Source organism: Rhinichthys klamathensis, unplaced genomic scaffold (assembly GCF_029890125.1).
Source record: "Rhinichthys klamathensis goyatoka isolate OS25496 unplaced genomic scaffold, OSU_Roscu_1.1 h1tg000281l_1, whole genome shotgun sequence".
NCBI lineage: Eukaryota > Metazoa > Chordata > Actinopteri > Cypriniformes > Leuciscidae > Rhinichthys > Rhinichthys klamathensis.
Genome location: NW_026606800.1, coordinates 61,280 through 87,112, shown reverse-complemented (window position 1 = coordinate 87,112; position 25,833 = coordinate 61,280). Strand labels below are relative to the sequence as shown.

The window sequence follows — 25,833 nt, the reverse complement described above, 5'->3', positions numbered from 1 at the left end:
ATATAAACGAAACGCAATTGGCTATTTTTAAAAGGGGAGGAGCTGATCGATATGCCCCGCCCTGTATTCCTGTTTCAGTGAAAAATTGTCAACACACTGAATTATGCTGCCCGTTTCAAGGCACTTCAAAGCACATCTCAATATGTAAACTATAATTGTATATCTAATAATAACAACAATAAATAGAGTAATGATGATTCTATGCAGTGACCTAGCCTATACGATGACCCTGACAGAAATCGCACGAGCGACCAACCGTTGCTACAAAGGAACGTTACTGTTCCAGAGCTTTTTTACTTGGCTTGAGGTGATGCGATACTAAAAACTTGCGGTCACATTAAAGAAATTTCAAACAAGGTTCAGTGTAGTTTGGTCACCGGTATTTTGAGATGGTTCTCAATGCAGTACATGAAATCCACGGGGAGGAGTCGGATCCAGATCCAACTCCTCCCACCTTACATATACCTAAACCTACCCATCTCCGCCCCCTGATCCCTAAACCCACCCCTAATCCCTAAACCCACCCCTAATCCTACCCATCTCGACTCCACCCCTTGGATCTTGATCCGACTCCTCCCCGTGGATCTCATGTAGGCCTACTGCATTGAGGTGCTACTGGGTATTTTGCCAAGAAGACAGACATGTTCCTGGATCAACATATTTAGTTGATCTTGGAACGAAATTACTGTTTTTGAAAATGTAGTTTCAACTCCTAAACCTAACCCTATCCATAACTTATCCCTAAAATCAGGGGCTGTTTACATGACAGTCTTCAACTAAAAACGAGTTTTGGCGGCCTGAAAACGCAAACTTTTGAAAACGGGTTTCGAAGTGCAAGTTTTTGAAAACTATACCTTTATCACCTCTGTGTAAACTACAAAAACATGAATTTGTGAAACCGGAGATGTGTTGTTTATTATGTGTTCAGGCACATAGTGTTTCAATACAACTGACATCGCCAACCATTGGCCTGGCATTAATAATACAGCGTTTTTAATCGTTTCGCGGGTCCATGTGAATGGGGATCGTTTTGACAACGTCGTCGTCGAAATTTTACGGTTTATGAAAACCCCAAATTCAAAATTAGAATATTGTGAAAAGTTTTTTTTTTCAAATTATAACAAATAAAGGCTTGAAATATCTCACTTTGCATATAATGAGTCTGTATATTAGTTTCACTTTTTAAGTTGAAATACTGAAATAAATGAACTTTTGCATGATATTCTAATTTCTTTGAGTTTCACCTGTATATATAAAGTAAATGTGTGTGTAATAGACAAGCTCATGAAAAGCCAATAACAAAATCATTACACATCATTATAATGATCCTAAAATAGCCATATAGTGATATAAGATAATGCTGAACCTGCTTTTGTTTTTTTTAATGGGATGTGGGAATGTAATCCTGCCACCAGCCAGCAGAGGAAGACAGCGAGACGCTGCAGAAATTCAATTCACACTGATACTGTGAGTAAAACTACCTGATTTGGAGTGTATATATATATTATAAAAATGCATTTAAAATGCTAATTCTGCCTGGCCCAGTGAAATAATCTAATAGTAAACAAACAACTGTTACCTTCTGATCTTACTGAATACACACACAGTTCATGTTCAAATGTGTTTTATTGTACCATGTTATTTTGTTTGCTTTTCCCTTTAAAGTTAAAACAATCTGCATAAATGTGGAGGTAGAAACGGATTTCTTTCTATAGCTCATTCACACAAATGAACACATACTCACAAACACTGTAAAGGTGAATCTCATGTTATGAAACATGCTCAGGTTATATTTCAACTCCAATCTAAAGAAATAATATGTGACATTTTCGTGACATCCTCCCCGATTCTCAATACTGTATGAAAAAAATTATTACAGTAATGCAAAAAAAAAACCCATTACATTACAAAGTATTTATATACACATTAATGCTGATTTGAATAACAATGTCCAGACAGATTACAGTTATGAATAATAAATTCATCACACTCGACCCCTAGTTTAAATGCACTTAACTGCCATTAAAAATAAGTGTAACAAAGAATAAAAATCCTAAAAAACAGGCTTCATTTTCTTTATGCGTAATTAACATTTGTTTCTTTTAGTATTGGGGGTAAAATGGGCTCTGAACATGTTTTCATGAGATTCACACACAAAATGATTTCTTGATGGCTGCCGTACATTGAAGCGACGCAGTGATCCATAAACTCATCATGCCTTTCCGTCGTCAAATAAATACAGTTTTAGTAAAGTGCTTGAGAGGTTATGACACTTCACCCCGTGACCTCAGTAATATTTCCTAAGAACAAGAGCCCAGTGTATCCCTAGTAAATTGATATGAAACCAGTCATGAATGTAGTTCAGGTTATAGCATTCAGTCGTTTGAAATGGTTTTAGCGTTTCTACTAGAAAGTAACACATCGAATAATGAAAGCGTGGAGGAGTGGGAAAGACAGAGACCAAGAAAAGTGAACATTTCAGTGAACAGGAGCGCAAACAGGCGAGAAGGAAATCAAACTGTAAGAAGAAGAAACCTGCAGGACTAGAGCTTAGAGGAGGTTCAGAGCCTCGTAACGTTTCATTCGAGCCAGCTGAGGTTCAGGCAGCGAGCGATGAAGGCGTACGTGTCCGCCACCTCCTGAATGACTTTACTGGTGGGTTTTCCTGCACCGTGGCCTGACTTAGTGTCCACGTAGATAAAGAGAGGGTTTGACTGGCCGGGACAGTGACCAATCTCATTCTGCAGGGTGGCGATGTATTTTAATGAGTGCAGCGGCACCACGCGGTCATCGTGGTCGCCCGTCAACAACAGGACAGCGGGATACTGAACCCCGTCCCCTTCCGGAGCACGGATATTGTGAAGAGGAGAATACCTGCAGGATCAGAAAGTTGACAGCTATTGAGTGTTTTTGCAGTCATGTCAGTGATACACAATAAAATGCATGCACAACAAAACAAAAGGCTAAATAAAATCTAACAAATCTTTTCACTATATTGAAAATAAGAAACTTTTAATGCAACATATTCAGTTGGTGTGCTGACATTACACAAATTACATATAAAACAAATTGTGGGTTATATTCGAACTGGATGAGCAAATCAATGGTATTATTTTAGTTTTAGTAATTTTATTTATATTATATTACAGCATTTATTACTATTATTAATTACCTTTTTCATTTTAGCATTTTACGTAAGGTTTTAGCAATTCTATGTGCTTGTATTATTCGTTTTAAAAAAAATATATATTTCTATTTAGTAGAGATGCTCAATTCTGGATAAATTGAGAATCACGATTCTCCCACAGTTCTGATAAATAAATTAACATAAAAAACAAAACAAATAAAAAATATTTCATTCTTTTGATTTTTTTTTTAATGGGGTTAAATGAATGATTTAATGACTCGCTCATAAAAACTTAAATTGTTTAATTACTGGATGAATCAGCGTTTTTGAACAAATTTATTGAACGAATGATTCAATGAAAAATGTATTTTTAACAGTCACTTGTCGCCACCTACTGGTGTAATTGATACAATAATTAGTTGCTTGGAAAAGGTGATTTACTCTATTTTGATCGCTTCCGTAGACACCAGTGCGTATATTCGAACTATAAACTTTATTTCCCAGTACTTCTGAGATCATTTTAATTACTGTAACACAGATTTTATGATACTTTGTGGTTGAAAAGACGCTGTTTTATACCGGTTCGCTGTGATCGTACTTGTCAAAGTTTTAATAGGCATAGCAAAATCGTTGTCATTTAAGAATAAAACTGATATACGTGTTAATCATGCAGCTCTACTATTTTAGCTTTGGTTTGTTTGTTTTAGTCATTTCAGTACTTTTTTAATTATTTCAGTTAGTTACCAAGGAAACATTAATCATTTTCGTTTTTCATCTATTTATATTTTATTATGATTTTTTATTTAGTTAACACCAATGCGGTATATTATAAAAAAAAAATATTTATAAAAGTATATTAATATAGGTTTTCATTTAAGGTATATTAGAAAAAGAAATGTAATAAGGTATATTAATAAATGCATTACATATTTTAATCATACTGCTGTTGCCACCATACTATAAAATCAATTATCCATTTGACATTGTGCATTTCAAAGATTTTACCACAGTTAATGGGGTAAAAATCACAGAGTGCCGTGCTGCTTTAATTGACATGCATTTATGTCTCAGATGATCTGTGCAACACTGGACTGAGTGAAAGTAAACTCACTTGATTAACCAATCAAACTGCTCTTTGAGTTCAGAGCAGCCGAAATCAGAGGTCCAAGCGTGCCCGATGGTGAACTTATGAAACTTCAACATGTCCATGACGCCGACCTGAGCCACAGCACAGCCGAACAGATCGGGCCTCTGATTCACACACGCCGCTGCAGGAGACAGGAGTCAGGAATCAGAACCAGAAGAAAACAAACGTGTAAATGTGTGTGTGTGTATGTGTGTGTGTGTGTGTGTGTGTGTGTGTGTGTGTGTGTGTGTGTGTGTGTGTCGTACCCACGAGCAGCCCCCCGTTAGAGCCTCCGTTGATGGTGATTTTGCTGGAGGAAGTGTAACCCTCCTTTATTAGATACTCTGCTGCACACTGAAAGTCAGTGAAACAGTTCTGCTTATTGGCCAACATCCCCGCTGCACAGGAACAGAGAAAAGTAAGAGACACTTTTCATGTTAAAGATCACCGGACTGAGTTATGTTTCAAATGCATACACCACATTACTATTTCTGCAGTATGTACACTAGCGTTCAAAAGTCTGGGGTCGATTATTCTCTTCTGCTCACAAGGCTGCATTTATTTGATCATAATTACGGTAAAACAGTAATAGTGTGAAATATGCTTGCAATTTTAAATAACTATTTGAATGTATTCTACAATGTGATTTATTCCGGTATTCCAGCATCATTACTCCAGTCTTCGGTGTCACATGATCCTTCAGAAATCATTCTAATATGATGATTTGCTGCTCAAGAAACATTTCTGATTATTATCAATGTTGCAAACAGTTAATATTCTTGTGCAAACATATTTTTCAGGATTAATTTACTAATATAAAGCCATGTTTGATGAATTTAATGCATTTCTTTAAAAAAATATTTTTTTTTTGTAAAAAATCTTACTGACCCCAAGCTTTTCAATAGTAGCGTACTATATATATATATATATTTTTATTTTATTTTTATTAATTGTAAGCAGGATATATAATGCATAGTATACAATTTTCTAGTAGTCTATTTAAGAACATGTGCACAGATCAATTCCTGATTAAGTCCAGAGTTACAGTCACATGCCTTTATGCCAAGTCTCTCCATATTCTCCACCTCCTCTGATGTTGGCCACAGCTAAAACTCCTCCCAGATGCCTGACAAATATCAGCCGAGAAACGCTGAAAAACAAACGGGAACGGGACAGGCGTTTACAGGAACCGGAGGGAGATGCATGTATGAAGTGTGTGATTGGCTGTGTGTTTTTGTGTTTTGGTTTGGATTGTACCTGTAGCTGGGTGTGATGGAAATATTGAAACCTCCGTATCCGTATAAGAAGGCGGGATGGGAACCATCCAGCTCGATTCCTTTCTTATGGACAATAAACATTGGGATTTGGGTGCCGTCTTTACTGGGATAAAACACCTGTCAGAAACACACAGACTGAGACATAAAGCGAAGGTGATCATACCACAGACAGTCAGACAGACAGACAGACAGAGAGAAACAGACACAGAGGGACAGACAGACAGACAAAGAGAGGCAGTCAGACAGACAGACAGACAAAGAGAGGCAGTCAGACAGACAGACACAGAGGGACAGACAGACAAAGAGAGACAGTCAGACAGACAGACAGACAGACAGAGAAACAGACACAGAGGGACAGACAGACAGACAAAGAGAGGCAGTCAGACAGACAGACACAGAGGGACAGACAGACAAAGAGAGACAGTCAGACAGACAGACAGACAGAGAAACAGACACAGAGGGACAGACAGACAGACAAAGAGAGACAGTCAGACAGACAGACACAGAGGGACAGACAGACAAAGAGAGACAGTCAGACAGACAGACAGACAGAGAAACAGACACAGAGGGACAGACAGACAGACAGACAAAGAGAGACAGACAGTCAGACAGACAGACAGACACAGAGGGACGGACAGACATACAGACAGACAGACAGACAGACACAGACAGAGAGACAGACAGACACAGTCAGACAGACACAGACAGAGAGAGAGAGACAGACACAGACAGACACAGTCAGACAGAGACAGACAGACAGACAGACACAGCCAGATAGACAGACAGACACAGTCAGGTAGACAGACAGACAGTCAGATAGACAGACAGACACAGAGAGACAGAGACAGTCAGACAGACACAGTCAGGTAGACAGACAGACACAGAGAGACAGACAGTCAGACAGACAGAGAGACAGACAGACAGACAGACAGACACAGAGAGACAGACAGACAGACACAGAGAGACAGACAGTCAGACAGACAGACAGAGAGACAGACAGAGTCAGTCACACAGACAGACGAGCAAGTGTGTAGCTGTACCTGAGTGGTCTGGTAGTCAGCAGGACTGATGCCCTTCACTGTGACCTCTCTGAAGACGTGTGGCTTCAGCGGCTCTTTAGTCAGATCACAGTGATAGATGATCGCTGCAGGAAAGCACAGCACATGTCACTCCACACACACCTGTTACAGCATAACCTGACTGTTATTAATGAGTTATTAAGGTCAGAAGCTTCGGAATCTTGACGTACCTGGAGACAAAAACGAGGTGAAGCTGTAAAAGATCTCAGAGTCTTGCTTCCTCCCAGTAAAGCCCACGATTGAGCCGACGTCCAGCGGGAACGTGCGGATCTCCTCGCCCGAGGACAGATGGAACATCTTCAACACGTTCTTCACGTCATGGAGGAAACACACAAACAGGAAACTGGAGTATGTGCAGGTAGCAAACACTGAAAGAGAGAGATAAAGAGAAATTATGTTCATCATAACAAACCAATGGCAAAATAATATTCAAAATTAATAAATATAATATACATAGAAAACAAAGATCTTATACATACATAAATTAATAATAAATAATAAATTATACTAAATATTATAATGATATATTTAAAAATTAATAAATATTAAAATATAATGTCTATGTTGTTTTTATGTTGTTTCCACATTAATTTGGAGATTAACTGTGAAATTAATACAATATTAAAAATATATTAAAAACTATTAATCGTGATTAATTACAGACAAAATATGCAATTAATTAGTTCATTTGTTTAATCTATTGACAGCACAAATTATTTATACAAGTATATACATATTATAAATAATGACAATTTATATACACGCATAAATTCCATAATGTGACCAATTTCTGTAGGACGGGACATTTTTATCCATTTATTTGATTGAACTGTTAAAAGTGGGAGACAGTAAATACATTTTAATTAATAGATTATGAAAAAAAAACTTCTTTGTTATAATACATGCAGATTAATTAGGCACAGTAAGTCCTGTGACATTTATTAAGAAAGTAAATCTTTCATCTCTAATAACAGCATCTCAGCTCACCGATGACGTCTTTGTCATGTTGGGGAATGAGCTCTTTCCATTGGCTGGCGGACGGTTGGGCGAAGTCGATGTTGATGAGTCGATATTGAGGAGCGTCCAGGTTGGTTTTAAACGTGAAAACGGTTCCTTCATTTGTGACATATTCATACTCCGCATCAAAGTTATCGATCAGCTTCACCCATGGCAACAAACCTAGCATCAATAAGACAGAAATGACACACTGGGAGCAGAAAATAAGTATTTATTTCTGAATAATAATGTTTCTGTGCGTCTGTACCAGTGATTCCCTGCGGGACGTCGTTCAGGTCACAGTACCACAGTCTATTAACGGGGTCACAGCCCTCTCTGATGGACAACAGCACGTAACGGCCGTCATCAGACACCTGAAAACACACACGCATACATTATATACCTCAAACATGATCAGAAATGAAGTACCGTCTGTGTTCGTTTGTTACCTCAGCACCGCCCATCCATTTCGGCTGATCGGGGAATTCGGCACACAGGACGTCCTGAGACTGAGGGGTTCCCAACACATGATAGTACAACTTCTGGTGCAGGTTAGTGGACGTCTCCGTGCCTGAGAGACAGACAGAGAGAGTTTGATTAAGATCTCTTACCAGTGTTTTTATTGCTCACTAAAACTAAACTAAAAAAAAAAAAAAAAAATGTTTTTGGTATATTGAAATAAATCTGAAATAAAAATTAGGGCTGTCAAGCGATAATTTTTTTTAAAATCTAATTAATTACATGATGATGTGGCGATTAATTAATCTAATTAAGAGCACATAAAATTTGGCTGAGAAAATACCCTCAAATAGATCATTTAAAGTCATTATTGTGTTAAAGGAGAAAAGCATCACATAAAACAATACAAAAAATAAACATTACAAAAAGTAGCTTTAGAAATAAATATTATATGTGATTCAACATAGAATTTATTACACAAACTTTTAGGCTTCAACTGCCATGATGGTGAGTAAATGATTTTTTGGGTGAACTATACCTTTAATGGGTTTTTATTAATATGGAAATATGAAATATTTTTTGAATGAAATAATACTCTAAATAAGAAACTAAAACTGCCAGTAGGTGGTGGTAAATGTCTAAATGAGTAAGTCATTGAGTCATTCATTCATTTGATTCATTCAATGGCTCTCTTTATGAATGGGCCATTGAATCATTGGTTCCACGATTTGTTAATAATATTCAACAAAATTGTGTCTAAAATATAGCAGAATATTAACTTCTTATTGATTGAACTGTTGTATAAATTAAGTATCACATTTGCACTCGTGCTATTTGGGACAAAAAACAGCACTCGTGTGATATTGCTTAATTATGATATGATATAAATATGAGACAAAAACTCATAAAGGGGCATTTTTGCCCCAATATCTTGAAATTTAGGGTCATTCTAACTGCATTCTATAGGCTCCACCACGCAGTGTGTTGTTTCCCTGCTTCATGTTCGTCACAATCAACTTTATGAAATGTAAGATGACCTAGGTAGGTCTGGGGCAGATGCGTTAAATGCGCTAATCATTTTCAACGTTATTTTTTTCCATAACTAATTATTAAATTAACGAGTTTAATCGACAGCCCTAATTAAAATAAATTTAAGTTAAATATAAATATTAAACAAAGAAAAAAGTACTAAAACAAACTAAAATTAAAAAATAAATGCTAATGCAAAATATTAATAGTAGGGCTGTCAAACGATTAATCACGATTAATCGCATCCAAAATAAAAGTTTGTGTTTACATAATATATGTGTGTGTACTGTGTATAATTATTTTGTATATAAATGCACACATGTATATATATTTAAGAAAAATATGTTATTTATATATAAAATGTTTATATTTATATAAAATATACATTATATATAGGCTACATTCAGTCTATATACAGTATATACATGCAAATATTTCTTAAAGCTGCAGTCCGTAGCTTTTCCTCTTTGTCGCCATCTCTCTGTTCGAAATCTGGAACTGCAGTGATTCGCGGAATTATCATCTTTACGTGGGTTGTAAATCGGCATGAAACAGCGCGGATGAACACAGTGCTTTGAGGCGAGTGCTGCTGTCAGTCACCGCGCTGTGTGGATACTGGCATACAGAATCACAGATTCACTTTTTGAAAGTTTGACCAACATAAGAATTTTCATAAGAAAATGTCTTCTGAACAAGTAAGTAACATCCATTTTTGTTCTGACCAACTAAGGGGGAAAAAGCATTCGACATGATAAGCTTCGTTAGATTTAATCAACGCGATTTACAGCAACCGTGCAAATTATAGCCTACTTTGTTCTCAAATTGTTCATGTTAACAACATCAGCATTGCGTGACTAATGTTAAATTTAATGTGTTTTATGGTTACCTGCGTAGTTCAGAATTCATATTCTCCATAATAGCAAAACGAGAAAGGCACAACAAAGGAAACTCCATAACTGTGTGAATTAAGAAAACGTACTGTTACACGATTGAACTATTGAAATGTCTTACTTGTTCAGCAGAAAAAAGCCATCTCTTCTTCCGTTTTGAACCCCTTCAAAACACGGAGTTCAAGCACTTTTCAAAAGCCCCGCCGATGTTTAAATCCTTGTGTTCGCAACTTCGCATGAGACGGTCTCTTTCTCTAGCCACCTTAAATCCGAAGTACGAAGTCTTTTGGGTTTTATAACTGCTGAATCTCCAGTTGACACTGATGATTGTTGTTTGGATCTTTCTGGATGCCATAAGTTTAATCATGTAAAGTGCTGCGAGAAAAGCCTATACATCTAAACATCTCGTCACGCGCAGTATAGCCGGCTAGCTGAAACTCCTTCTTTATGTGTACGGGTGTGACGTAATGACGCAAAGACATGCTCGAATTTCCCGCGGAAACCCACCAGTACCACTGGAATTAAAATCATTATTACAAGCTAACCGTTTTGAATCTAGCTTTGGCAAGCAGATAGTTTTGACCACTGGCACAATATGTTTTTTTAATATAATTATTTTGGATTATTGTTAACTTAAAAAAGTTACGGACAGCAGCTTTAAATACACATGCATGTGTGGGTATGTATGTATTAAAAATAATTATACACAGTACACACACATATATTATGTAAACACAAACTTTTATTTTGGATGCGATTAATCGTTTGACAGCCCTAATTAATAGTATTATATAATATAGTACATAATAATAATACTTAAATAACATTTGTTTTTCACGTGTGTTTGTGTGTCTTTACCGTCACTCTTGCCCTCCTGCTCGGGGTAAGAGTTGTAGAAGAGTCCCTTTCCATCGTGAGTCCAGGACATGCAGGTGAATTTGACCCTCTCCAGCTGATCCTCTAGAAGTACGGCACCATCCACACGCAAGAAGCGGATCTCGACCCAGTCCGAGCCGCTGGCGCTGGTGCCGTACGCCAGGTACTCACCATCCTCAGAGAACGCATAACCTGCCAATAACAGCAGGCTTTAGCTGACATCCATACACTGCAGCAACACACCTCACATGCTTCATGAAACCAACACAGATTCATCCAGCACCTCGTAAAGCAACCGTCCCGTCCTCGGAGAAGGTGTTTGGGTCCAGGAACACGCTGGGTTCTGTCTCAAGGTTCTCCTGCATGTACATAACACTCTGGTTCTGCAGACCCGTGTTGTAAAAGTGAAAATACCTAGAGGAGAGGGGGGAAATGTTTCTTAGTGCTTCCAAAAACACAGACACACACTACTGTTCAAAGCTTTGGGGTCGGTAAGGTTTGTTAATGTTTTTGAAATATGTCTCTTATGCTCACCGAGGCTAAATTTATTTGATAAAAAAAAAAACCCAGTAATATTGTGACTGTTTTCTATGTAAATATATATTGTGAAATGTAATTTATTCCTGTGATCAAAGCTGTATTTTCAGCATCATTACTCCAGTCTTCAGTGTCACATGATCCTTCAGAAATCATTCTAAAATTTTGCTGTTCATTTACATTTTTTATTCATTAAATAATAATAATAAGGTTGTTTTTGCTGTATTTTAAAGAAACTTCTTTCAAGAGCATAAATAGTTATTCATTATTCCAAGCTTTTAACCGGTAGTCTGCATGCTTGAAAATACAAAATAAGAGCTCTGCGAGACCATCAGAGCTGGGTTTAGGGAACATCTGACACTTCCGAAACAGTGTGTATTTTAAGATTTATTCTGGTGGAATGCATTGATTTCCATTGTATGCGCATTATTCCTGTAAAGACTCTTTCCGCTCGTTGTTCTCAGTGTTTGTTCTCCACCTCACCTGTTCCCACGTTTGAAGGGACAGCTGTATTTGGGGTAGTCATAGAGTTCAGTCATGCGATCCTTAAAGACGTCTCTGACCTCACACTGCTCCAGGAACGGCAGGGTCAGCTGGTTCTGAGCGTTCACGAAGGCCTGGCCGATACAGAAAGAGTCATGTCTCAGATGTTCATGAGGAGAGTGGCGAGGTGTTGTGTGTGTGAGATCACCTGTGTTTTCTCACTGTCGGGATCCTCCAGCCAGCTGTACGGGTCAGGCACTTTACAGCCGTGATAGTCGTCCACCTGATAACACACACACATGCATCACATGAGCAATGAGGTCACCATGGCAACATGATCACATCACTACAGGTGGAAACCTGTTTCTGTTTGGCAAAATGAATAATGCTCGTCAATTATCAATTTCTGTCAAGAACATAAACATGTCTTAGTGATTATGAACTTATAACAGTATATATGTACATACAGACACATTTTCTAAGGAAAAATAATGTCAGAATGACACAAGATAACGACCTCCATTCATTCTTTCTGTTTTAACAGTCTCTCATAAGTTAACTTACTTATTCATCCTTCTATTTTCATTAATTCGCTCAGTCTTTGCATTTTTAATCCCAGCCATTCTTTCTTTTTTTTATTCTAATATAAATTAATTCATTTATTCACCCATCCATTATCATTCCTTTATGCATTTATGTATTTGATCCATTCTTTATATATTAATACATGTATATGACTATCTATCTAATCTTTCCTTCATCCTATTATTCATTAAAGCAATTATTAACACCAAACTTTATTATTCAATTAATTTATACAGTCTCTCGTGCATTGATTTATTCTTTCAGTCAATCGCTCATATATTTGCCAATTAATTATTTATCTATCAATTACTGATTTATCGATACATTCATTCCTTCTTTTATCCATTTGTTCTCATTCATTCATCCTTCCATCTATTCATTCATGTACTCTTTCTCTCTATTATCCAGTCACTCACCACTGATTCGTCTCTATAGGAGTTTGGATACTGGAAAGCCATTATTCAGTGATCTTCAGAGCTGATGAACAGATGAAATAATGATATGATGAAATTAAAGGAGACGAGTGTCGGGGAGTGCAGTGTGTTTGAGAGCCGCAGCACAATGTCCGGAATCAATAGGAAAAGAATCCTTAAAAAGACAAACTCGCCGAGGGGAAAGAGCGCTGACTCACCACAGCGCCCTCTGCTGGTAGAGTCAGAAACACGCCGGGCACACAATGACGCATGGTGAACATTAACAAATATACTAATTAATATTTATGAGCCATGTTTATTATATGCAGCATATCTGTTGTTTGTGCAATATCTTTTCTTCTATGTACTGTATGGTATGGCACGGCACTCGCTTCACTGCGCGTAAACAAACAAAACTCGCGTGCGCGCGCCAAATTCGATGATTTTGAGTGAATACGACATTAATTACATTCTGTTTATCACATGAATCATTCAAAATTATTCGGAAGACTTGAAATAATGCACAGAAACAATATCGGATTCTTTTATGGTACCTTCATGTACTTTTTGAAGCTTGACAGTTCTTCTTATGAGGGTGAGTAAATGACAGAACATTTTTAATTATTATTTGGGGTAACTAATTTCTTTCATATTAATGCTTTTGCCAAGCTATGAAAGCCCATTTCTGCCACATAAGTACAATTTTGTTTGGTTTTGTTTTGGTTACTTAGTTGTGACATAAAAATTCGAAATGACATGCTCATAAATTACATACTATAGCCTATCACAATTATGAGATAACATTTTGAAATTGACATACTAAGTCAAAATTATGAATAAGTCATAATTACAAGTTTAAAAAAGTCGAAATTATGACATGCTAATTCACAAATGACATATATCACAGTAATGAGATACAAATTTAAAATTATGACATACTGAGTCAAAATTATGAATACGTCAAAATATGATTTTAAAAGTTGAAATTTTGACTTTCGCTGTTATATTTATGACTTTTATATTTAAATTTATGACTTAAAAACTCAAACTCATTTATAAGTCAGAATTTCGACCTTTCATCTCATAATTATAACTTAGTATGTCATAATTTTGAGTTTATATATCTATCATATATATATATATATATCATAATTATGATTTATAAAAGCATGTTTTTTTCTTATGTGGCGGAAAAGGTTTCCATACAAAGGTGTTTGTTTGATTGATACTTAAAATGGATTGTTCTGTAAGTTTTGCAACAAAGAAATCAAACAAAACTTATAAGAATAATATGCTGTATACGTCACGTGTTTTCTTCTTTAGAATATACAGTTTTTGTTTCATTTATAAGTAGACTATCAGCTAAATACGTTTGTCCATTATTCAGCACTGTCATCATGAGAATTGTATGAATAGATATAAAAATTATGACATGTCTGAGATGTCATTTAGAGACCATGTGATCTTCTGCGAAATGCACAGCGAGACAGACAGACAGAAGGGGTGGAGGAAGATATCAGGGTGGAGTTTGTCAAGTGATGTGTGAATGAAAAGGAAGGTTTCTACACATTCAGGAGAGAGAAACAGAGGTAGAGAACTTGACTGCAACCTCCTCTTACAGACAGCTGGAGAGAAACGCACACTGACTCATCTCACACCATCACAGTAAGTCTACATTTGACTCTATTTGAACATCGTGTGAGCAGCGTATGAATCAGCTGAAGCTCCGTCTGAAGGAAACCTCTTCAGCTCAGATGTGTTGCGGTCACAGCTCTGTGTGTGAGCGAGAACTGCTCTTTTATTGAGTTTCATTCTTACTGGTTTGAATTCCCACATCAAACTGACATGACATGTACCTGTCAAACGTGCGCTTTTGATCAGATCGGAATAAAAAAGAAAAGTACAAATGTTTGCATTTCTTAGAGGACACAAATCCTTTAGAAGAAATAAATATAGACACAAAGGAGACATACACTACAGTTAATGTATAGAGCTATAAAATAAATGTGGAGAGCAGCTGAAGGTTTTTCGCTTGTTTTGATTGCAAATTATTATTGAGAAAATCATTATTGGAAAATCTCCATTTGGATCTCCATCTCCGATTCCCGTTCCTGCAAGGTTCTCTCAAAGTTATGATCTTTAGTTCTTCCAGTAACATTAATAGAACGTTTGTTCAAAGTTATCTGGTCCTTGATATTGTTCTCAAAATTTTTGCACAAAAATCATTCATGAAGCGTTTTTTTCTTCTTCTTGGACTTTAGTTTTTTAAATGTTACTACTTGTTGCAGAATGTTCAGAGAACATTTAAAAGTAACATTCCCATAATGTTTGGACGCTTTGAACGTTACAGAAATTTCCACAACTTAATGGTAAAGTTAGCAAAGAATATATTTTTGTTATAGCTTGGTCATTTGAGTTTTGTCTTTTCAATGGCTCATTTTCTTAGGTGACTAGTAAAAGATTCAAGTGTTCAATCAATCACATTCACTTAACTAATGGAAATGTTGGTTAGTTAGTTAACTATTTTGTTCTTTGTTTATATTCAAATTATGAATTATAATGAAGTCAAATGAGTGAATTTAATTACTATTTATAATCTTTTTTTTATACATAAACTTCTATTTTAAATCATGCATGTCATTTTTGCCAGTAGCAAGCAGTCAGAACACCCTAGCGACTGCATGGGAAATACAGATAAAACAACAAAATCATTATGTGTACCATTTTTCTCTCTGTCTGTCTGTCATACACAGGTATAATCTCAACTCGGTTTTATTATGCCATCAAAAACACTCGCCAGCACAGCAGACGAGAGCATCGCTGTGCAAACTGAGGAGAGCGTGGATGTGACACGCAGCTGTCATGTTAAAGATCAATGTGAGATGGACTTTGATGAGTGGAAGGAAACCAGAGCTCAGACACCATTACCCAGAAACCTCAGATTTACACATCACAATCAGGTACACACTTGCATACATGTATACTGGCTACAAAGATATATTTGCCATTTAACCAATAGGTGGCGCTATTACTAAATTAAGGTGGTGTGGACAGTGTGAGGGGACAATGGCATGTACAAAGTTTGGTGTCAATATGTCAAACCATTGCAGAGTTACACAGCCTCAGAATCTGCTGGGCACCATGCCATTATATTTGTTGATGCGGTATTAGAAAATGGTTTGGTCTATCAAAAAGCTTTTAATAACTTTTTGCTGGTATAGGCTGAAGATGATCTGAGCCGAGTTTGGTAAAAAATCGGACCAATAGTCTAGGAGGAGTTTGAAAAAGTCGGTTCATGGTGTTTATGACACATACCAAGTTCATAAAATACAGCATTTTATGACAAAATTTAAAATGCCCAATGCCCAAAATGGTCAACAAGGCAAAATTTGGTATCATTCGACTAGATATGCTTCACTGAATCAAAAGAGACCAGTTTTTTGGGCAAGCCATTCATAAGTTATATTTAAAAATATTTTTTCATATCTCTTGATCAGTAGGTGGCGCTGTGCCAAAGCGCTGCAAATTGCCTCAGGTCATGCTTGAAATTACATGTACCAAGTTTGGTCTTATTACTCCAAATCATTGCGGAGATACAGCCTCATTTTGGCGTGCTCTTGTTTAAATTCGTTTGCGCGTTATTCGAGAACGGTTTGGTTTTTCGAAAATCTTTTACCGGTAATGTTTTTTTTTTGCCATCATAGTCTGAAGATGATCCGAGCCAATTTTGATGAAACTTTTCATGACCAAAAATGACGTCCTAGGGTGCAATTGAATCATCTTAAGCCAACGAAAAAGAGGAAACAATTTTGTTTCTAGCCCAATGGTTACTGAAGTTATTAACATTAAAGTCAGTGCAAATTTGGACAGTTGGTGGCACATGTGATGTATGTGGACGACTGCCGAGTTAGTGCTCTGGGCTGTGTCCGAAATCGCCCCCACACCCTTAAATAAAGCACTATTTGAGGGGACAGTTATTAGTAATGGTGTCCGAAACCATAGTTGAAATTATCAAGTGCACTCATTCAATCCCATAATGCACCACAATAACAAGTGTACAACTGATGTACGCTCAACGGCTATCATAATTTCCCACAAATGGTTCTATGGGCTGCCATAAACTTCAAGAGAGGAAGAAGAAAAAGAAGAAGAGACCATTTTCATGCTCAGATTATTTAGATTATCTTGATGTAGTAAAATAACTAAAATAAATTTTTTTAGATGGCAAAAAAGACAAAAACATTACTCAAAATGTAGCTAAAATTGAAATGAAATAACACTGGTATGTCAAAACACATATGAGGCTAGGGCACTTGAGAATTTAGAAAATATAAAAAGCCTTTATTATTTCATGGCTATGACATTTTGAAAACATTCACATGTTCACACCGCACACCAACGCACTGCGGCTAATAAGCCTTCATCAGGGTGCCTGGTACACTAGTATGTCATTGCGTTAGGTACAAAATATTACATAAGTATCAATTCATTGTAAAGAACGATATCACAAGCACAGTAAGACAGACGTTTCCAAGATTTGAAATGATAAACCAATACATGTGAGAACTGACTTTATACATCCACTAAGCGCACTAAAACACATTTCACATTTAAATGATCTTGCACAAATATGCTCTATATTTCACTCAAGTATTCACTGTAGGGGAATTTACAGTTAAGACCCGAGGACCAGATATGATGAATGAAGACCAGAAGTCAGAGATGCAATCAATTAAAGAAAATTTGACTGAAGAATAGTTTGCAGGTTCATCAGCAGAAGTTAGCTTCACACTCAGCAAGGAGTTCGTAGGCCGCTCTGCGTACACACTTATGACAGCAGCAATTACACTCTCTCACAGGTCACTAAACTACGTCATCACGTCGGGTTTTGATTGGTTAAGGCATAGATAAACAAAGTGACCAACTGATGTCACGAATCTGAGTTTCTATGCTCTAGTTTGTTTGTCAGCTGTTAATTTCATCTCCCCTGTGTGCCAGATGCTCACCTCACGATCAAAGGATACTGACACACACACACACACACACACACACACACACACAGATACACAGCTTCTTCAAGCTTGGAGCTGGCTGAGCTCAAGCTCTAATCAGGAAACTTTCCCAAAACATACTGATGTACTTTCTCTCAGTAAAAGGTTCAGACAATATTTGTCATTATTCTCTTGTCATTTGTCATGTCGAGTAAATGCTTTGACTGTGAATTGGTCACGTAGGAGACATAACAAAGAGAAAAGTAGAAAAGTAAATATATGTTTTTTTAACATGTGTTGGGTGCTTCTCTCAAAAACAAGGAGAGAGCATGTTCAGTGAACAGACATGTATTTCTATAACTACCTAAATCTCATAAGCTTGAAGATGTCACTCAAATCATTTAATATTTAGAAGGATAAATATGAACTTAATTACAAACCATTCAAGTGGATATATATTGAAGCGGCATAACAAAGCCACATTCAAAAAAAAAAATTACAAGGCACTTTAATCGGAGTCAGACCTGTGTGAGTAGTCATCTGTAGCCTGGGCTTAATTTATCACCACACACACATTGGTTTTGCTGCAAATAGTTTTTATGTAATGCATTTCTGATTTTCTGCTATTGTGTTGTTAGAAGGTGCTGGGTGTTTTTACCAGAGAGGTCATTCCTGTAGGGACCCGGTTCGGCCCGTTGCAGGGAGAACATCTCCACCCTGAAGACATATCTGCAAACATCAACCGGAAACACATCTGGATGGTACGTCAACAGATGTGCATGCAAGAAAGATAAGAACTGTGTGTGTGTGTGTTTTTGTGAGATTGAAAACCATTCTGAGTCATTGAGGTTCATATTTACAAGTCATGTTTCAGGGGTGTGTGTTCTCATGTTGGGTTTCTCTGACGCACTGCTCCTCGCTTACATGTGCCAGTAAAGCTACACACTCGTATCTCACACACTGACTCAGCAAGGAAGTGGCTGACAGGAGCTCGCACACACACACAAACCGAGAACAAGGTTCCCAGAAAACCTTAATAGATCATTGTATTTGCAGCTCCATTGATTTTCACACTTCAGAAATTCAGTCAATATTTTTGATGCTTGATATTTTTGATAAATGTATAACATGCAATATTATGGTTTGAATTATATATATATATACTGTATATATATATATATATATATATATATATATATATATATATATATATATATATATATATTATGAATATAATCAATATTATGATTTGATTGTATAGGTGATATACAGTAGGCTACATAATAAACACTACTGTTTAAAAGTTTGGGGTAAGTAGGACAGTTTTAGATTTTTAAAGAAATTAATACTGTTATTCAGCAAGGATTAAATTGCTCAAAAGAGACAGAAGACATTTATAATGTTACAAAAGATTTCAAATCATTTCAAATAAATGCTGTTCTTTTAAACTTTCTATTAATGAAAGAATCCTAAAAAAAATTATGATTCCACAAAAATATGAAGCAGCACAACTGTTTTCTACATTGATAATTATTAGAAAAATTATGCTGAAAATTATTATTATTATGCTGAAAATTATTATTATTATGCTGAAAATTCAGAAATGCATCGAAGGAATAAATTACATTTTAAAAAAATTCAAATTGAAAACAGCTATTTTAACTTGTAATAATATTACAGTATGAAATATTATTACAAGTTAAAATAGCTGTTTTCCATTTGAATATTTTTTACTGTATATTTTTTACTGACACTTTTTACTGTATTTTTGATAAATTAAATGCAGCCTTGGTGAGCAGAAGAGACATTTGAATGGTACTATACAGTATGTTAATGATTATATGTAGATTAAATAGTATTTGACATAGAAGAATTAAATACAATACCAAAAATACACCCATATAAATGTAAATAAAAATGCCCTGGAAAATTTAATCTAGAGGGCTAAATATTTCTCTAAATGGACATGAATTTGTTCTCTCTATATGACTACATAGCATGCAAAGTAAGTTCATAAATGTGCAAGTCTAATCTCTTAAGTTATATTAGACAGGATGAACTAAACTGAAAAAAGAAAGAGAGAAAGAGAAAGACAGAGAGAGAGAAACAGGTGTCATCAGGTCAAACAGACGGGCTGTTCAACCAGCAGCTAACAGACTGAATCAACAACTAAACCACAACCTCTCACTTTCACACAGTCGCTCGCACAAATAGATGTGCACTTTAAATCTGAGAGCAAAAGCCTAATGTGACGCGGTTTCATTTCCTAAACCCTTCAGAATGCTTATTAGTGGTGTTTGCTAAGCATCTATTACTAATGCTCATACCAACATAAAATTTTGCAAAAGTGCAAAATAAAAATGTTGGATGCATGTTGGATGGATGATAAAAAAAAGCCAAAAAAATCACATTGAAGAGGTTAACTTGATATTTGAATGCATTATTAATCTTCTGTTAAAATGTAAATGCTGATTTTTTTTTCTTTTATTGCTAAGATCTTCTCGGAGGGGCGTTTACATCACTTCCTGTCTTGTGAGGATGAGAGTGACAGCAATTGGATGTGCTTTGTAAATTCTGCCCCGTCTCCTTGGCAACAGAATCTTGCCGGATTCCAAATTGGAATGCAGGTATACTTCTATGCAGTGAAGGATCTAATGCCGGGGGAGGAGCTACTAGTGGGGCGGAGCTTAGAATACAAGCGGCCAATGAGCACCAGCCTCAGAACACCCTGTCTGAAGCAGCCACCTCCAACACACCGTGAGTGACAGCCACGACCAATTTCATGCTATTCTGATTGTCAAGAGTACTATACAAACTCATTGAATAAATGTATTTTATTTTAATAATAATTTATTGTGCTGTTTAATTAGCCTTGGATGCCAGCCCGAACCCCGCCCACAACATTTTTTGATCGGGAAGTTCGGTCTGGACTCGCTCCATTGAGGAGTAATGGGCTCTATGCACGGCGGTATTTCCGGTGAAGGTCTAAGGATGCTGGATTACTTCCGCCGATCGTAGAGTCCAATGCTATACCGAGAATTTATATTGGTTTTTATACTCTATTGCTATACTAAAGAAACGTTAGTCACAAAAACAGACAAAACAGACACTCCTCATTTTGTTTATGCTTCTGTGTTTATTATATTAAATAAACATAACTATATATAAAATTACATCTAAACGTATTAAAGTTTCGTTTCAAAGACGAGAGGACAGTAAATTTTGAAGACTCTGCCATAATACCGTTTTCCTCGGTTTTCCTCCGCTTTAAATCTCCCCAACCGGAAACGCACGAGCATCCTTGCGTCAAACGCGGAAGTTATGCGTCCATATAGCCCATTATGATCGGTTCAGAAATCGTCGGGCCAATCAAATTGCCAGGGCGGGCTTTATACGATGATGGACAGATGATCTGCAGTTACGTAATCATCACGTTATCAAAGAGCGCTTGGGTTGAACTGGTTTCCCTCAGAGATGACTGCAGCTGGAGAATTGAGATGTAACGATTACGCTATCGCGTCTGTTGTAAAAGAAATCGACAGCGCATTCATTTTAAAAGACGAACATATAACTGCAATCAAGGCATTTGTCGATCGGAAAGATGTGTTTGCCGTCCTTCCTACGGGATTCGGCAAAAGTTTATTTTATCAGCTGGCTCCGATGGTAACTAAGAAGATGGGACGCAATGAAAACCCTGTGGTCGTTGTAGTTTCTCCTTTGGTCGCACACTCGCACTCATAGAGGACCAAGTAAAAGAAGCAACACTCGTTATTTTACTTCTTCCAGCGTGCGTGCATTTGAGTTCTGTAGTTGACAACATTGCTATGCAAAGTAGTTGACTTACTGCGTTGCTCTCATTGGTTGTAGGTCTATCCAATTGAGTGCAGAGTTTTTTTTTTTCCTGGTTCGGTTAAGACACGCCTCATAATCAAAGCCCTATGAAGCAGTATCAGACTCACATTCTGACTAGAATATGAGTATGACGAAGTCAGGCTACTGTTTAATGGGATTACAGCCTAAAATTGTGATGTGATGGCTGTGTATTTGTCACAATGGTTCTTTTATTTTGAATCGTTTGAAACTTTCTTGTTAAATATATTATATAAGTACTATTTTTATTTAATTTGAATCATTCTCTCAAATGTTTTCTGAATAATTTCCTGCTCTAGCTCATTCTCAAGATAAAAATCAAGTGATGAAGAGAAAGAAAGGTTATACCGTCACTGAGATCCTGGATCTGAATCCCTGGACTGATCATCACATTCAAACTCCGCTTATCACACAATCTAAATATGGGGAAAAAGTGACCAGAGACCTGCAGAATCCTAAATTACCTCCATCTTTGATGACTAATAGCATCTCTGACATTCCTTTAAACGTAGGAGGACATGTATACACCCCTGCTATCCCACAATCCGCTATGCCAAGGTATATATGGCCTGTTATTCAATATGTGCCTTCACATCAGCCAATGGGATTTGGCCGAACAATAGCACACATGTCCCATAATATTCCCCTTCCACCAATCCACATGTATCCATCTCTTGTGAGTCAAATATCCAAAGAGAATCACCTTTCATTAGCGTTGACCAATAGAGGTGACCTCAAAATTGATGTGAGAGACTCTACAATGAGAGAGACAAAACCTGAAGACTTAACAAAGATGTCACATAACCAACCACCAACACTCAGCAATGCAACCGATCCCTCTCCTGGGGAAGTATCCAATGTGGATGACACCACAGCCAAGAGAGTCTCCTCCTCCTCCGTCACACACGTCACAGAGTCTCAGAAGAAACAGACTGCAGGGTACAAGGCTTTACCGTATCCACTGCAGAGACAGAACGGAAAGATCCAGTATGAATGTAATGTGTGCGGGAAGAACTTCAGTCAACTGTCAAACCTGAAGGTACGTGGATTATTTTCTTATGTGAATCGCTACAGTGTGGTTCAATAAAAGATGTCCGAGATGATGATTTCATTATTTTTACCTACTTATATTAATAATATAATTTAATGTTATATATACATATATATATATATACACGTATTATGGAGCCCCTAATGGTGATGGAATAAAATATGAGATGGGAAGAAAAATTCCCCTGTGAAACTTTGCTTTTGCTCGTAAATCTTTTGAGTTTTTTGTGAGCGAGCAGAAAGTTTCTCAGGGGAACGCAACATTTTTGTGCAAGAAATCAAACGCATTGAAATAATAATAAAAAATTCTCCCATCTCATATTTTGGAATATATACTGTGGTTTTTGAAATATGTCTCTTCTGCTGACCAGGGCTGCATTTATTTGATCAAAACTACAGTAAAAACAGTAATATTGTGAAATATTATTACAATTGGAAGTTTTCTATTTTTATTATATTTGAATGTAATTTATTCCTGTGATCAAAGCTGAATTTTCAGCATCATTACTCCAGTCTTCAGTGTCACATGATCCTTCAGAAATCATTCTAATATGATGATTTGCGGCACAAGAAACATTTATTATTATTATTATTATTATCAGTCTAAAACAGTTGTGCTGCTTCAAATTTTACGTGTTAACCGTAATTCCCTTTTTTCAGGATTAGTTCAAAAAAGTACAAAAAGTTCAAAAGAACAGCATTTATTTGAAATATAATTTTTTTAACATTATAAATGTCTCTACTGTCAGTAGAGTTTCAGAGTTCAGTGTTTCTTTAAAAAAAATTAATTATTGTATTAATATTTCTTTCTTTTTTGTACTTAAATGTCCAGGTGCACTTGAGGGTTCACAGTGGTGAGAAGCCGTACAGGTGTGAAATCTGCAGAAGGAATTTCACCCAGCTGGCTCACCTTCAGAAGCACATCCAGGTTCATACGGGAGAGAAACCACACCAATGCCATGTAAGAACACACAGAGATCATATCATTGCTTTTTGGTCGATCGGATCACAAGTACACAACACTAAATACAGGTGTAAACATGGTCTAACAATTTTTGAGCTCATCCACTTTCGACCACTTCCATGTGGCTGATTTGTGGCTGTTCCGAATGTGTTCAAACAGCCACAAAACACCGTCTACTCTCCACCTACTGACCTGATGCGGAAACATTATGGGAAGCGTGCTGGACAGAAGGGATTTAAACTTTGTCGGCTGGAGACCCAAATTTGTTTTGAAGATGAAAAACATACCAAGCTCAATGTTCTCTCACCACTCCTGATTTCTCACACACACTCACAGCGTTCGGCTGGTCTTGTGGCTGTCAGTGCAGAAACTAAAGCTGATGCTCTCCGTGTGTTTTTCTGTTTTCTCCAGTCGTGTGCATGTGTAAATTGCATCTAGTTATTTTAATTTTACCCTCCCCTCGAAGAAATCAGGACACAAGTGTTTGAAAGTGGACAAAAGAGACACAAGGTGTAAACAGGAATGTGTCTCCCTCGTCTACTTGTGATCCGATCGACCAAAACGCATCTTAATACCAGAAGTAAACAGGGCCTAGGAGAGACAAAGGAGATGTAATGTTCTGTGCTGTGTCTCATGTGCAGGTGTGTAACAGGCGTTTCAGCAGCTGCAGTAACCTGAAGACTCACCTGCGCCTGCACTCAGGGGAGCGCCCGTATGTGTGTAAGCAGTGTCCCGCCAGCTTCACCCAGCACATCCACCTGCGCCTCCACAGACGCCTGCACGCCACCCCACGCTCACACCAGTGCCCGCAGTGCCCTCGCAGGTACACACACCTGTGCAGCCTACAGATCCACCGCCAGCAGTTCTGTCCCGCCTCCAGCGGCACAGGCTCCGCCTCTCAGCTGGACTCAGCCAATGACGAGATCGAGAGGTTTGACCTCAGCGAAGGTGCAGAGAGCCTTGAGGTCGATATGGAGGCGGAGTCTATAAAGAGGATGTGTCGGGTGATCTGGACTCAGGTGCTTGCTGGGTAGAACAGGTCCACATAAAACAAGAATGAATTGTCCATGCAACCCTCTTTTCTCTAAAGGTTTTCAACAAGAAGGTGATATTTGTAAGAGATGCTGATTTCCTGTTTTATAGTTTTATATATGCGTTTCATTTATATACTATACATACATTTTTTATTGTTTTTGTTTGTACTTGACTGGCTTATCATTTAAAAAATTTATAAAATGATTCTGTTAATTATATACACTACCATTCAAACGTTTAGGGTCAGAAATTAATACTGTTGAAATGAATTAATACTTTTAATCTGTAAGGATGTATTAAATTGACCAAAAGCAATAGTAATGACATTTACGTATACATAGATTTCTGATTCAAATGAATGCTGTTCTTTTGAACTTTCTATTTATCAACGAATTCTGAAAAGATGTATCACTATGTCTACAAAAATATTAAGCAGCACAACTGTTTTCAAAGCAGCACAACTGTTTTCAATACTGATAATGATTTCTGGATCATGTGACACTGAAGACTAGAGTAATGATGCTGAAAATTCAGCTCAATATATATTTAAAAAGAAAACAGCTTTGGAAATTTGAAATGGTAATAATATTGACCCCAAACTTTTGAACGGTAGTGTGATTGTCATTCAATATTATACACTTTATTACATTTTGTATATTTGAATAATGTCTGGGTTTAAGTTAAATTTTTATAAACCAAAATGATCATATTTTTGTAATATCTGTTAATTGAACAAGTGAACACAATAAAACCACACAAATATGCTTTCAGACAAGAGTTGACTATATGATAATGGTATATTTTAAGTATGAACCATTCTCAGGGCAAGATTATTTTCATAAATGTCAAGTTGGAGAAAGCTGGCACATGTTTTATATGTTGTAAATATATATAATTTATTAGTGCAATATCTTTTACCCAAAACAGTTGTTTAATATGTGTATATGGTGTCTTTTCAATTTGTGCTATGATTTTCTTTCATGCTTTGCTATTTAAACAACCATTAAATAGACTATACTACATTTTAAATACATGTGTCACGTTTT

At 36.8% G+C, this 25,833-nt stretch overlaps 2 protein-coding genes across 2 annotated transcripts; one reads left to right on the top strand and one right to left on the bottom strand.

Annotated features, from left to right (window-relative positions):
- Positions 1-2,332: 2,332 nt before the first annotated feature.
- Positions 2,333-13,041, bottom strand: prep (prolyl endopeptidase). The gene is made up of 15 exons (XM_056269418.1): positions 12,881-13,041; positions 12,088-12,162; positions 11,880-12,013; positions 11,143-11,273; positions 10,842-11,051; positions 8,055-8,176; positions 7,874-7,979; positions 7,597-7,788; positions 6,780-6,977; positions 6,571-6,674; positions 5,511-5,647; positions 5,309-5,403; positions 4,520-4,651; positions 4,239-4,395; positions 2,333-2,874 (listed from the first exon to the last, which is right to left on the bottom strand). The coding sequence occupies exons 1-15, from the start codon at positions 12,920-12,922 to the stop codon at positions 2,580-2,582; spliced, it is 2,130 nt and encodes a 709-aa protein (XP_056125393.1). The 5' UTR covers positions 12,923-13,041; the 3' UTR covers positions 2,333-2,579.
- Positions 13,042-14,366: 1,325 nt separating this feature from the next.
- Positions 14,367-24,948, top strand: prdm1c (PR domain containing 1c, with ZNF domain). Its single transcript, XM_056269203.1, has 8 exons — positions 14,367-14,542; positions 15,631-15,837; positions 18,507-18,629; positions 20,364-20,625; positions 22,038-22,296; positions 22,561-22,777; positions 23,621-23,749; positions 24,394-24,948. Exons 2-8 carry the CDS (start codon positions 15,655-15,657, stop codon positions 24,784-24,786), a joined length of 1,566 nt encoding a protein of 521 aa, XP_056125178.1. The 5' UTR covers positions 14,367-14,542; positions 15,631-15,654; the 3' UTR covers positions 24,787-24,948.
- The last annotated feature ends 885 nt before the right edge of the window (positions 24,949-25,833 follow it).